At 38.6% G+C, this 13,458-nt stretch overlaps 1 protein-coding gene across 2 annotated transcripts in view; it reads right to left on the bottom strand.

The window, feature by feature from the left end:
* The window catches only part of VPS41 (VPS41 subunit of HOPS complex), a 172,895-nt gene that overhangs the window by 96,873 nt on the left and 62,564 nt on the right, over positions 1-13,458 (bottom strand). For both annotated transcript variants that reach the window (XM_002914140.4, XM_034665770.1), the window contains one exon: positions 4,578-4,652. In XM_002914140.4, coding sequence (XP_002914186.2) covers positions 4,578-4,652 — 75 coding nt within the window. The remainder of the gene's footprint in view (positions 1-4,577; positions 4,653-13,458) is intronic.

The raw sequence follows: 13,458 nt of genomic DNA, 5'->3' as shown, positions 1-13,458 counted from the left end.
AGACCCGCAGGGCCATGTGAGTGCCATAGAAGGCATGTGATATGTGCTTTATTGCTTGAAGTAAAGAAAACCTACCCTCATGGAACAGTAAAAAAGGTATATATTCTTCTCCACTCGAGCGCGGAGTTCTACATATTTGCCAACCAGAAAAGCTGGCGACACAGCCCATCTGATGGGGAGGAACCATGAGTGAGATGGCCAGAGGGTCAGACAACCTCCCAGGCCATACCTCCCTCTCAAACTCCAGCTTCCAAATAGCAATGGGTCGAGTAGGAACAGGGATGAACACGGGAGATGCAATTCCATTTAGGGTGGGAACTGAAGAGACCCACACAGAGGAGACTGGTTTACATTTTCTCCACCCATGAAAACTGTCAGAGACCCGGAAGAGGTGACAGCAGAGGCCCCCATGTCACCGGGGGGAGCTGCTGTAACTGATGACCTCTGGTCAGAGGAAATCAAACTCATTAACGGGGCCCCTGTGTGGAGCAAAGAAGGCGATTCCACAACACCCAAAATGGTAACAGGCAGGGCCAAGAGCAATCAGACACAGAATCTGTTTGCTAACCCAGATTCAGAAAGAGCTCTTTCCCTTGTTCTCAATGGATAAACAAGCAACAAAAAACGCACACAAGCTCTATAAAAATGATATTGCAGAACATAATTCTGATGACTTGGAGGGAGAAAAAGCATGCTTTTTAAAATGTTTACTAGTAACTAGAAAAGAAAGAAGATTGGAACACTGTCAGTGACTTCACTAAGAAGAAAAGACCTCTGTGAGTCTGGAGCAGAAAGATAGCCTGATGATCACTAGCAATTACTACATGTTTCTTCTGTACCTCACACTATTCCAAACAATTTACAAATATTAACTAATTTATTTTTAATAATCAACGAGGCAGGTACTATCATTATCCCCAATTTATAGAGGAGGAAACAGACTGAGGGACAGAGAGGTAGAAATAACGTATCTGACACCACACAGCTAAAATGTGGCAGCACAATTCCATTCCTAACCTTTAGACTACACTGCCTGGCACTCTAACATACAAGAGGGGTGCCTGGGTGGCTCAGTCGGTTAGTGTCTGCCTTCGGCTCAGGTCATGATCCCAGGGTCCTGGGATCAAGTCCTGCATCGGGCTCCCTGCTCAACGGGAGGAGTCTGCTTCTTCCTCTGCCTCACTCCCCCAAGCCAGTTTCTCCCTCACCCTCTCTCTGCCACTCCTTCTCCTTGTGCTTGCTCTCGCGCTCTCTGTCAAATAAATGAATAAAATCTAAAAAAAAAAAAAAAGACATACAAGAAGTTGTCATTTTTTTAAAATTAAATATGTATCTGGCTGATATGAAAACAGAACTGGGAGCAACAGAAAGACTTCAGAAAAATTAAAAATCCAAGATGGAATAAAACTCTATTCCATAAGGCAAAATTGACATCGGAATAAAAGCAAATCAAAAGGAACAGACAAGAAACCCCCTGACTACAGAGAAATGAGGAGGAGAAAAACAATGAGAAACAAAAGCACATACATGTGTGTGCCTGTCACACACATGGTATGACCAGTTGTCCTTACAAAATATATATTTTCAAAAGGAGAAGAGTGAATGGTGCTTATCCATTCACCTGCTTCCCTTGAAAAGTTTAGGTACAATAATGCAGCAGGGGGGAAAGGCTAGTCCACAATGGATTACGAAGTGAATGGTTAGCAGTAAAAACAGTGCGCCATACACCCCGCACCTGGAAACGTTCCCAGGCAGGCCCTTCCAGCGTGCCCACTGCCCAGCGGAGGAAGTAGAGGCACCGGAGGCCCAGCCATGCGGCCAGCCTAACACAGGGGAGCGGAACTCCCGCCCAGGCAGGCGGAATACAGAGCCAGAGCTTAGCCTCTGCACCGTAACTGCCTCCAGCCTAAGTATTATTGGGTTTCTTTGAAGAAATGAAAATAAATGGAACTGAAGCAATAATCAAAATCAGAACTGAAGTAAACTTTCCTGAAATGAAAACAATACTTCAGTATATGGATCAAAAGGACTTAACTGTGTTCCAGACAAAATTAATGAAAATAGACCTGAACAAGACATAACTTAGCAAACCGAACTACAAGGGCCGTATATTGTTGTTTTATTGTTGTTATGATTATTAGTCTAAGCTCCAAGGCAGGACAAAAAAAAAAAAATTAAAAAGGTTTTGTGAAAGAACAAAAGTATGCTAGCCTCAGACACATCCACAAAAATAAACGTCAGACAAAAGGGAGCAACATCTCCAAAATTTTAAAAGAAAATATCTCCACCCTGAACTCCACACTAAATTGATTCTGTTTATGTATGAAGGTGACATATTTTATCTAGGGGGTCTTAATACACTAAAGAAGGAAAAATCACAACAGCCATTTAAAGATGCATTAGGTCTAGATATCTGGAGTTTATCTTTGTAATAATCTTTATGTTTTTATCATTACTAACCACTTCGCCAGATCATTCTATACCAGCTACTCAATTTTCCCAATACTGCTAGCTTATATAAATTATGTGCACCAAAATATTTATTTTCACTTCTATCAATGCTAATAAAACATATGTGAAAACTATTTTTATTTATTTTTTTTGTAGTAGAAAGACTTTATTAACAAAGCTTTGTGCAATTACTTTATTTTTTTTCAGTAAATGTGAAAGTATTTATTATTATTTTTTTTTAATATAATAATATTTTTTCATTATGTTAGTCACCATACAGTACATCCCTGGTTTCCGATGTAAAGTTCGATGATTCATTAGTTGCGTATAACACCCAGTGCACCATGCAATACATGCCCTCCTTACTACCCATCACCAGTCTATCCCATTCCCCCACCCCCCTCCCCTCTGAACTCCTCAGTTTGTTTCTCAGAGTCCATAGTCTCTCATGCTTCATTCCCCCTTCTGATTACCCCCTTTTCTTTATCCCTTTCTTCTCCTACCGATCTTCCTAGTTCTTATGTTCCATAGATGAGAGAAACCATATGATAACTGTCTTTCTCTGCTTGACTTATTTCACTTAGATTAAATGTATCATGGTCTACACCAAAATACGGCAGTTAAAAATCTGCCTAAATTGGAAAACATGTATTTGCCAAGAAGTGTACTAGGTGATATCTAAGGGTCACTATCCACTAGACCCAGTTAAAATATCCCACTTTGCCACATCAAATGATAATTATTCAACATTTAAAGCTTTGAAAATTCCTTGATGAAGTATTTCAGTAAAAATTCTTTTCCAATTTGAAAAATGAATATTCTCTTTCAACAATTTAATTCAACTAAATCGGCTGTCAGCCCAGAAGGAATTTCTTATCTTTAAGAAAACAAAATAAAGATAACCTTCTTTTACAAATTCATAAATACAAACAGGTTTCAATTGTTTGGATAATTCTGAATTTCCATACGTACCAACTCCCTGCTCACCTCTCTGACGGTCTGGTTCACCTCAGAATTTTAGAAAGTACTGTACAATTTGACAGTGATCTTTGGAAAGCACAGTGTTCCAATTACCATTTCAAAAGACCTTTTGGACAACATTAAGCTTGGACATATAAAATACATTCTTGTGTGTCAAAAGGACTTCATTTTTCTTTTGTGCATACATTAAATGGGTATAAATCTTTTACATGGAGTACATTGTTTTTCATTTACTCATCTTAATGACCCATTGAATTTAGATCATGTAAAAATACAAAATTAGATTAGGAAATGTGCTCTATTCAGTTAGGAATACATAAGATTATGTAATGATTCTTAATGCACTTTCTTCTCCAATTGTTATTTTAGAAAAGTAGCTTAAATACACTGTGCATTAGAATTTTATCATTGCAAACCAACATTAGAAAAGACTTCCATCGACTGAAAAACAAAAAAGACATTCTTATAAGTGGAAAATCAATCACCACAACCACTAAATGTCACAGCTCGACATCAGCAAGAAGCACTGATAATTGTTAGTTATACACCACACAAATGATCTATGTCCTCGCTTGAGGAAGTGGGTGCCAGGTTTTTAGAAAACTGTACATATATTGATTTTACATTTATTTAATGTGGCCATTGTAAGACACTTTATTCTTCTGATAAACTATGATTGCTTATCAAAAGATTCTATAATTCAAGAGAAACATTCATAACTTGTGCGAAAATGAAAACCACCGGCCCACAGAAATCATGCCCACAAAATCCAATTTTGTGGATTTATGGCGGAAAGGCATTAAACTACTGTCTTGCAGGAACTGCAGACTAGTCACTGAAGTATAAGTGGCACGGCAGTAATGATTAAGGTGACACGTCCCCCTGCCACAGCTGTTAATCAGCTTAATACTAGTTACATTATTGACATTCTTGTAATTACTTTTCCTAAGGCACATTTGTGCGACATATATTTTACTTTAATTATGAGCAATTGGAAGCAAGTCCAATACCCAAAAAGAATAATCAAGGTTCTCCTAAAGCAGGTATACAGCAAGTAGAGTGCATTTCCCAGCCCCTGGAGTTGGTGACCATCCCAGGCCTCAGAGCCAGACAGTGTTCCCCACGTGCCCACGTCATTGCCATACCTTGCCATCCTCTGAACACATGCCCATGTGCTCTCCACTCTCGTCCAGGCTAATCTGATTTATCTTCACAGGACTCTATTCAAACAAGCAAACAAACATGTAAAACTTCAGGAAAATATATACATCCACAACCAAATGCCTTGGCTCTTTGTAATATTTAAGTGAGACAAACTGTTAGTTTAGATGTGTTGAGTATAAGACATATTCAGTTTCTACAAATGAAAAGGTAAAGTACAGCTTTACTCTCACATATGTAACAAACCCGGAAACCTAAGATTTCCCGAAATTGCCATTTTTTAATGTTGTCAACATTTACATTTATTGCATGTGTTTCAAGTCCCAGCTAAAATGCTATTTTTGTTACAGGTTATATGCCTTTTTATTTATTCTGTTCCGTTTACTCCCTATTCCTAAAATTCCTTCCCAACCAAATCCATTAAAAGAACATAACAGACGCCAAAATAAAAAATCATGATGTAAAGAAAAATTTTCACTGTTTTAGTTTGGTGCGTTCTTCTCTCACAAATCACTAAATCAACTTTGTATTTACATTTTATGCTTAGTACTTTCTGGGGAGAAATCCACAGGGTCTAGTTGATATCCACTAATTTGTTATCCCTCTTCTTTTGAGTAATCTCAAATTCTTAAAATCTGTCAAGACTGAAATCAGGCATTCTACTTTGGATATATTTTCCCAAGAAATACACAATGGGACTTTTACGATTTTTCACAACTTTCTAGTTTTCTTTTTTTTTTTTTTTAAAGATTTTATTTATTTATTCAACAGAGATAGAGACAGCCAGCGAGAGAGGGAACACAAGGCAGGGGAGCGGGAGAGGAAGAAGCAGGCTCCTAGCGTAGGAGCCTGACGTGGGGCTCGATCCCATAACGCCGGGATCACGCCCTGAGCCGAAGGCAGACGCTTAACCGCAGTGCCACCCAGGCGCCCCTTCAACTTTCTAGTTTTCTATGTAGCCATCTGTTTACTTACTAAAACATTCATATAGGTGGATTTTCCAATAGAAGTCAAAACTGGTAAATGTTGACAACATTAAAAAATGGCAAGCTTTTTTTCCTCCTTAAATAATGGCAGTTTCCTGCTATTTTACAAAAACGTGATAGAACAAACTCAGCATGGAAAGAAAAGCCCTCATCGGTTAGGACATGAGTCTGCAAATTAGTTTTTTAAAATATCTAACCTTAAGATAATTTGGCTTGTTGATAAGAATAAATGGAAAAATACAAAACGGAATGTTCCTTTCTCAGTGGAAAGTATCTCAGAGCTAGTAAGCAAAGGTTAGGGCAGACCAAGACTCCCAGACCTCGGAGGGCTACCCACTGACTGACGTTGTTGAGAGAAATTCCTCAGTTGGAGGATGAAACAGCTGGCCCCAGAGCCCTTCCTCATGCTGATCACCGCACAAGCAACATTCATTCCTGAAATGCAGTCTATGAAAAGCAACCTATCTCCTCAAAAGTTCCTAGGATGTTGAGGTGCCTGCATGGCTCAATTGGTTTAAGTGCCTGCCTTCAGCTCAGGTCATGATCCCAGGGTCCTGGGATCCAGCCCGGCGCCTGGCTCCCTGCTCAGTGGGGAGTCTGCTTCTCCCTCTCCCTCTGCGCCCACTCATGCTCTCTCTCTCAAATAAGTAAAATTTTAAAATGTTTCTAGAATGTTAAAAGAGGAACGGGCCTCGTAGATAGATATTTGATCCCTTTTACCGGGGAATAAACCAAACACAACAGAGAAAGAGCTAGGGATCCGACCTAGAGAGGAGGGGACAGGCATCCTGCACGGGGAGTGTTGTGATGGATGGCAAGGAATATGCAAAACAAAATACAAGCTGAACTGGGAGAGCAGCGAGGCTAGCATGTCTGGACTCCTGGCTGAGAAGCCCGACTGCTCAGCTCCCATAGTCTTCTTTGGGTAAATGCTTTCCTGAGTATCCTCTGGGACCAGTTTCCTCACGCTCATCATTTTGCTCATCAAACAACATTTTAATACCCATTTACTCTTGGCAAACACAAACCCCACATACCCAAGTGTAACTTAACTGGCATTTGGTTATACTCTAACTCATATTGCATTTTAATAGGGGCATGTAGCCTACCGATGCTGAGCTTTCCTGAATGTGACTATTTATATACAATCAAAACTACACAAAATCCAAGTGTGCCAAGTGCTCAACCACATGTGACCAGCAGCTACTGAGTGTATTAGCACATGAATCAGAACATTTTCCTCACTGCACAAAGTTCTATTGGACGGTGCCGTTCCAGGCCTACAAAACTGAGCCCCGCCGCTGAATTCAGTCCTTCTTTACAAGGCCCTTCTTTACAACGACGTACAATAAGGAGTGTATTTCCTTCCCATATACATGTCAGAATTTATGTGATTTTTTTCTTGGACTCTGGGACTGTGCCAGTCCTCTCCAGGTCATACTGCATCATTTCCAAAGACCCGGCAGACACCGGAGCTGGTCCTTGCCGTCTTAGGGGGAAGAAAGCACCACCTCACGAAGAGGTGAAGGAGGCCTCAAGAGTTTCTGAGAGCTGTCTGGAACCACAGTCCTTCCCGGTGGCTAGGTAAACTTCTCATGACAACGTCTTCCTTCCCCAGTAGAAGCTGTTACCACCACATCAGCAATGTGACAGGCAAAAACAGATCTACAAGGTTTAAGAAACCTCTTTCCCTCACATCTCTGTGAGTAACAGAATTTTTCTTTACTTTTTTTCCTGCCAAAGATCAATATTCATTGATTGATTTCCCTGACTACTAATAAACATAAGTATTTTTCTTAAGTCTGCTGGCCAATTAATTTGCTCAAGCAGTTGAGCTTGTTCACAGACATCTCTTACTCATTCTTCTATCGAAGTATTTGTTGTTTTCTTGTCAATTTCCTTTTTTATTTTTAGGGTATGACGTCTTGGTACAATACCTCACCCAGACATTGTATGTGGTTTTTTTTTTTTTTTTTAATTGCAAGATGGCTAGTGCTTTATTTCTAATGTGTAAGTCTTTAATACTTTTGGGACTCATTTTTTCCCCCAAATGGACATCCAGTTGGGGTAGCCCCATTTATTAAATAATCCATCCTTCTTCTGAAGAGAACTGTTTGTCATATAATAAATATTCACATATATTCAGATAACCTTCTGCGTTTTCAATTGTGGCCTCTTTGTCAATTCATCAGTGACTTACTTATAATACACACAGCATGTTCCGTTATCTGGTAAAAGGCAAGACCGAGCCATAGTTCTCCACATTTTCCTCGGCTTTTCTCCGAAATGAAAGACAAAATGACCCTTATGTTGCTAAGCACAGTGGTCAGTGTTCAAGCCTAACTTAAACTAATAGGAGGATGTAAAATGCTGATAATTCACTCTCCTCGTTGCTTCCAGGACACCATACTTGTCTGCTTTTCCTTCTAAATTTCCAGCTTCCCTCTTGGGTCTCTAGCCAGATTCTCCCAATCTCCTGATTTCTCTATTTCATGGTTCAATCCTTGCTGCTCTTCTCTCTGACGTCTATGTTCGCTTCTTTGGTCATTTTCTTCCAAGCCATGAACTGACTGGTAAATTTTCTCTCTAGACTGGGCCTCTCCCTCTTTCAGACCAATATATAAAACTGCCTATTTTACAGATATACTTGGATGCCTACCAGGCATGTCAACTAAAGCATATCCCAACCCAAGATCCTGATGCCCCCTTGTGAAAGGGCCCTTCTTAATGTTTCCCTCATCCCAGTTAAGGATGACTACATTCTTCTGGCTGCTCAGGGCAAAAAACCTTGCAGCCATTCCTGACTTGTTTTTCTTTCACACTCTACCGTGCACGTGTCAGCAATTCTTATCATCTCGTAAACCAAATTTATCCAGACTTTGACCACTTTCACCAGCCCTAGAGCTGCCATCCAAGCCACCATCATTCTGGCCTGGATCATCCTAATATTCTCTTCTTAACCAGTGAACCTGCTTCTGCTGTCACTCTCCCAAAAGTCTGTTCAAAAAACCAGCAGAAAGGTACTGTTAACAGGCTGATGAGATAATGTCATTCCTTTAAAATCTGCTAATCGCCTCCCATCTCAGGATAAAACCCAAAGTTTTTACTATGAGCTCAGAGTCCTCAACAGTTTGGTTCCAGCCCTCCTGCCAACTTCTCCCCTCATCTACGCTCTGCCTTGTTCTCTCTCCTCCACCACGATGACGTTCCTGCTGTCTTCCTGCCTTAGAGCCTTTGCACCTGTTTGCCCAGAATGCGTTTCTGTCAAATCTTCACTGGTAGTCACCTTCTCAGGAACGTTCTCTGGCCACTGATCTAAAATTTCGACGTTCAACCAAACATCACAGCTCCTTCACTGCTTTATTTTTCCCTGTAGCACTTATCACTACCTACCTTACTATGTGTTTTCTTACTTATCTTATTCACGGTCAAACTCACTACAATATTAAATTCATGAGAGACACTTCAGAGAATAAAAAATTCCAATCACACACAAATTCTTCCAGAGAACAGAATAGAAAGGGTATGTTTCCCAAGTATGTTTCCCAAATCATTTTAGCAAGCCAGTATAACCTTATAATAACAAAGCTCAACAAGGATATTATGAGAAACAAAAAGTACAAGTGAATCTCAGTCATGAACATAAATGGAAATATCCTAAAGAAAATATTAATAAAGTCAGCATATATAGAAAACCCAAGTTTATTCCAGAAATACTAAGGCTAGTATAACATAGGGAAAAGAATTAATATAATTCTCTGCATTAAGAAAATAAATGAGGAATATCCAAAGATCATCTCAATAGATGCAGAAAGTGATCAAACTCATGGTAAAAACTCTTGGCATGGTGGGATGAAAAAGTCTTCATTCTCACTTAATGGTGGAAAGCTAAAAAGCTTTCCCTTTGATATCTCTACAACACTGACTCTTCTAATCCATAAACTTGGGAGCATTACTCCATTTATTAGACCTTCTTTAATGTCTCCAAATAAAATCTGATACTTTTCCCCTTAGAGATCTTGCACTTCATTTTATCCTGGGAGTGGCAATGCCTGTAAGTACCCTTTTCTCCTTCCTGGTATGTATAATAGGATTCCATTTACACGACACAAAAAACAGGCAAAATTCTATGACAGTGAACAGGGGGCACACAGAGAGGGCAGAAAATGAAAAAGAAAAGCTAACCATTTTCAATTATAAAGGTCAGTGCAGTGGAGTCCCTTTAAGGGAACTGCGAGCGGAGGGGGATTTCACACCGTCTATTCTCAACTGAATTCTAGTTACATGACGGTTTGCAGATAACTACTGTTTCACTGCATATTTTATGTGCTTTGGAAAGTTGTATCTCACAATAAAAATAAACATTAAAAATATAAAATGAAATTAAGAAGAACTTGCCCATGAAAATCTCTGGGGTCAATACCTTCAGTGGCTTATTTCTTATATCATTTTTTTCGCCCCATGACTGTCAAGCAACTCAAATGTTCTCATTCTGTTCTGGTCATCTTGATTTTCCCAGAAAATACTGCATTTCATATTCTTAGAAATGAAAACGTTTTTACTTTTTTTTCTTCTTTTAATACTTTAATAATACTAACGATATTACTACTGCTGCTGCTGAGTTAACATTTCCTAGAGGCTAATTGGGCATCAGGTTCTAAGAGTTTTATACATGTACCATTTATTCCTCACCGCAATTCTTGGAAGCAGGTACTATTATTTTTCCTATTTCACATTTGCAAATATGAAAATGTCATTTTAATGTTTTCTTCTATTTTATTAATTTCTACTTATTGTATATTAATTTTCCCTTTTTGTCTTAGAACAATTTTGTTGACCTTACTGTAACTTCCTGACATTAATATAGTGCACATTAGTTACTGCCCATGTGTTAGCCATAAAATAATCAAATGTCTGGCATTTGCCTTCGAGTAGCTAGCCATAAATTAGAGGCCAAAAAATTACGTGTAGTTGCAGTAATAATTTCCTCTTTGAAAAAAGCAACATTTTATTTTGTTTTGTTTCATTTCTAAGGATGGTGACAGTATTATTTGGTTCTTTATCTAGTTATTAATAAAATTCTAATGTAACTACAATTGTGGCCAGAAATGTGGTTTATGTAACATTTTTTTAAAAATTGATTGCTCTTTGAAACCTAAGATATTCATTTCAAACTAACACATATTCTCTGGTTCAGAATAAACATATTTTTAACGTTATTTATATTATCTAATTTCTATATACCTTTCCTTTTTTTTATCTATCAAAGACTGATAGAAACAGGTTTCAAAAACTTCCCATTACAACTGCAGCTTTGTCCATTTCTCCCTGAATTTCAAATAAATTTTAGTCTAGATATTAGATGCCCTATAATTGGACACATCAAAGGTATGAAAAAGTTTCCTTTTACCTCTAAATGTAATCAATATAACATATGGTCTGCTGGCTAAGGCTCTTTTGCTTTAAACTCTAACTTTTTCTCACATTTTTATTGCCAACATGCTTCATATTTATTTCAAATACAAAAGCTGAAGCTATTTTTCTTTTAGGAACAATATTTTGTACTTTTTACTTTTATTTTTGTATTTTGTACTTTTTAGAATTATGTTTCTCCATTCCATTATTACTTTTCTGCTGTATTACTCAAATTCTTTTGTTTATCTAGGTAGAATTTAAAGGCTCTTCATTCTGTTTGTATCCTATGATTATCTTTAAATTTTTATAAATCATACTTGAATTATGTCTCACTCCAAATCAATGCAACCATATACACTGACTCAATTAGAAGATAAGGTATTTAGCACATGTTGATTTACTACCTCCTTCCTTTCCCTGTTTTAATGTGGAAATACAAATATTTTATATTTCATAAGAACTGCAGAGAAAATCTAGTTAATACATCAGTAAAAATTACAACCTTAAACTGTAAGTTCTAAGCGTGAATCAAGCTAGAGGAAGAAACTGTTCAGCTACTGGGATGCCCATAATTTTAAAACTGACTCATGAGAGGTCAGTTAAAGATTAGGGATATTTACCTCTTGTCATGTACACTGCAAAAACTTTACAGCTTATTGTACACTTTAAATTCTTTAGTTTTTGCAAATATTTGGACTTTTTAGTCATGTAATTCAAACCAAGTAAACAGTCAACTCCCAAAAGAAAGAGTACAAATTATAGGTAAATAAAAATAAGAGTCAACCTTCATAATAATAAATACATATAAATACAAGACTGGCAAAGATTATTTAAATATCTAGTTTTGTTATGTTAGTCACCATAACATAATAAAAAATTTTAAAAAAATTTTCTAGGAGCAAAATAAACAAATATCTAGTTTTGGCAAAGAAGCCCCAAAACAGACATTCCTCGTACCCTACTGGTGGAGATTCAAATTTGGAGGAACTGTCTTAAGGATCATTTGGCAATGTGTATCAATAATCTTTAAAATATGTATTGTCTGGGGTACCTAGATGGCACAGTCGGTTAAGCGTCGGACTTTTGGTTTTGGCTCAGGTAGTGATCTCAGTGATCTCAGGCAGTGATCTTGTTCTCAAGACTGGCCCTGTCTTAGGCTCCACACTCAGTGTGGAGTCGGCTTAAGATTCTCTCTCCCTCTCCCTCTGCCCCCTCCTACTACTCCCCCCCACCCCCAGTGCTCTCACTCTAAGACAAATAAATAAATCTTTTAAAAAATATACGTATTGCCTATTTTACACAGGAACAGTAAGAGGGGTGCCCGGGGGCTCAGTCAGTTAAACGTCTGCCTTCGGCTCAGGTCATGATCTCCAGATCCTGGGACCATCGGGCCCTGGGATCAATGGGCCCTGCACTGAGCTGACTGATCAGCCAGAAGTCTGCTTCCCCGCCCTGCCTCTCCCTCCCATCCCCCACGCGTGTTCTCTCTCTGTAATAAATAAATAAAATCTTTAAAATAACAAACAAAAACAAAAAACAAAAAAAAGATCATTTTGCAAAGATGCTTTCCACAGCAGGTTTCTTTTGTAAGACACTGAGAAATGGAAATTATCTAAATTTCTAAAAGCAAGGAATATAAATGGTGAAAATTAAAAGAAAAAAATTAAGTTTAGAAAATGTAATATGTAAGGGCGCCTGGGTGGCACAGTGATTAAGCGTCTGCCTTCAGCTCAGGGTGTGATCCTGGCGTTGTGGGATCGAGCCCCACATCAGGCTCCTCCTCTATGAGCCTGCTTCTTCCTCTCCCACTCCCCCTGCTTGTGTTCCCTCTCTCGCTGGCTGTCTCTATCTCTGTCAAATAAATAAATAAATAAATCTTTAAAAAAAAAAAAAAGAAAAAGAAAATGTAATATGTAATCAAGAATCTGACTTTGGGGTGCCTGGGTGGCTCAGTTGATTGAGTGTCCAACTCTTGATTTTGGCTCAGGTCATGGTCTCGGGGTCATGGGATCAAGCCCTGAGTCAGGCTCCATGCTATTTGGGAAGTCTGCCTGAGATTCTTTCTCTCCCCTTCTACCCCTCCCCCTGCACACGTGTGTGCGCTCTCCCACCCTTTCTCTCAAATAAATAAATCTTTTTTTAAAAAATTAAGAATCTGACTTAATCCAAGAGAAGTCAGGTCTTTGCCCTTGGTTTCTGGGAGATAATCCATCCTGATAGGAATATCTCTGTTAAAGGCAAAGACCTCAAAGTCTTTCAGTCGGCCATGCCAGAAAGACTAACCCTGTGATTGCAGGTCAGGGCTTTGGGTCACAAGACTTCAACCAACCTGGAAGTTGAATTCAACCATGTGGACAAACCATAAACCAATCGTGCCCACATAACAGATCCCCAGTAAAAATCCTGAACACCAATGGGAGCTTCCCTGGTTCTCACACATTTTCTTTTTTTTTTTTTTTTTTTT

This window comes from Ailuropoda melanoleuca, chromosome 1, assembly GCF_002007445.2.
Source record: "Ailuropoda melanoleuca isolate Jingjing chromosome 1, ASM200744v2, whole genome shotgun sequence".
In the NCBI taxonomy this organism is placed as follows: domain Eukaryota; kingdom Metazoa; phylum Chordata; class Mammalia; order Carnivora; family Ursidae; genus Ailuropoda; species Ailuropoda melanoleuca.
Note: the sequence above shows the minus strand (reverse complement) of the source record. Positions and strands in the feature narration are given on the sequence as shown.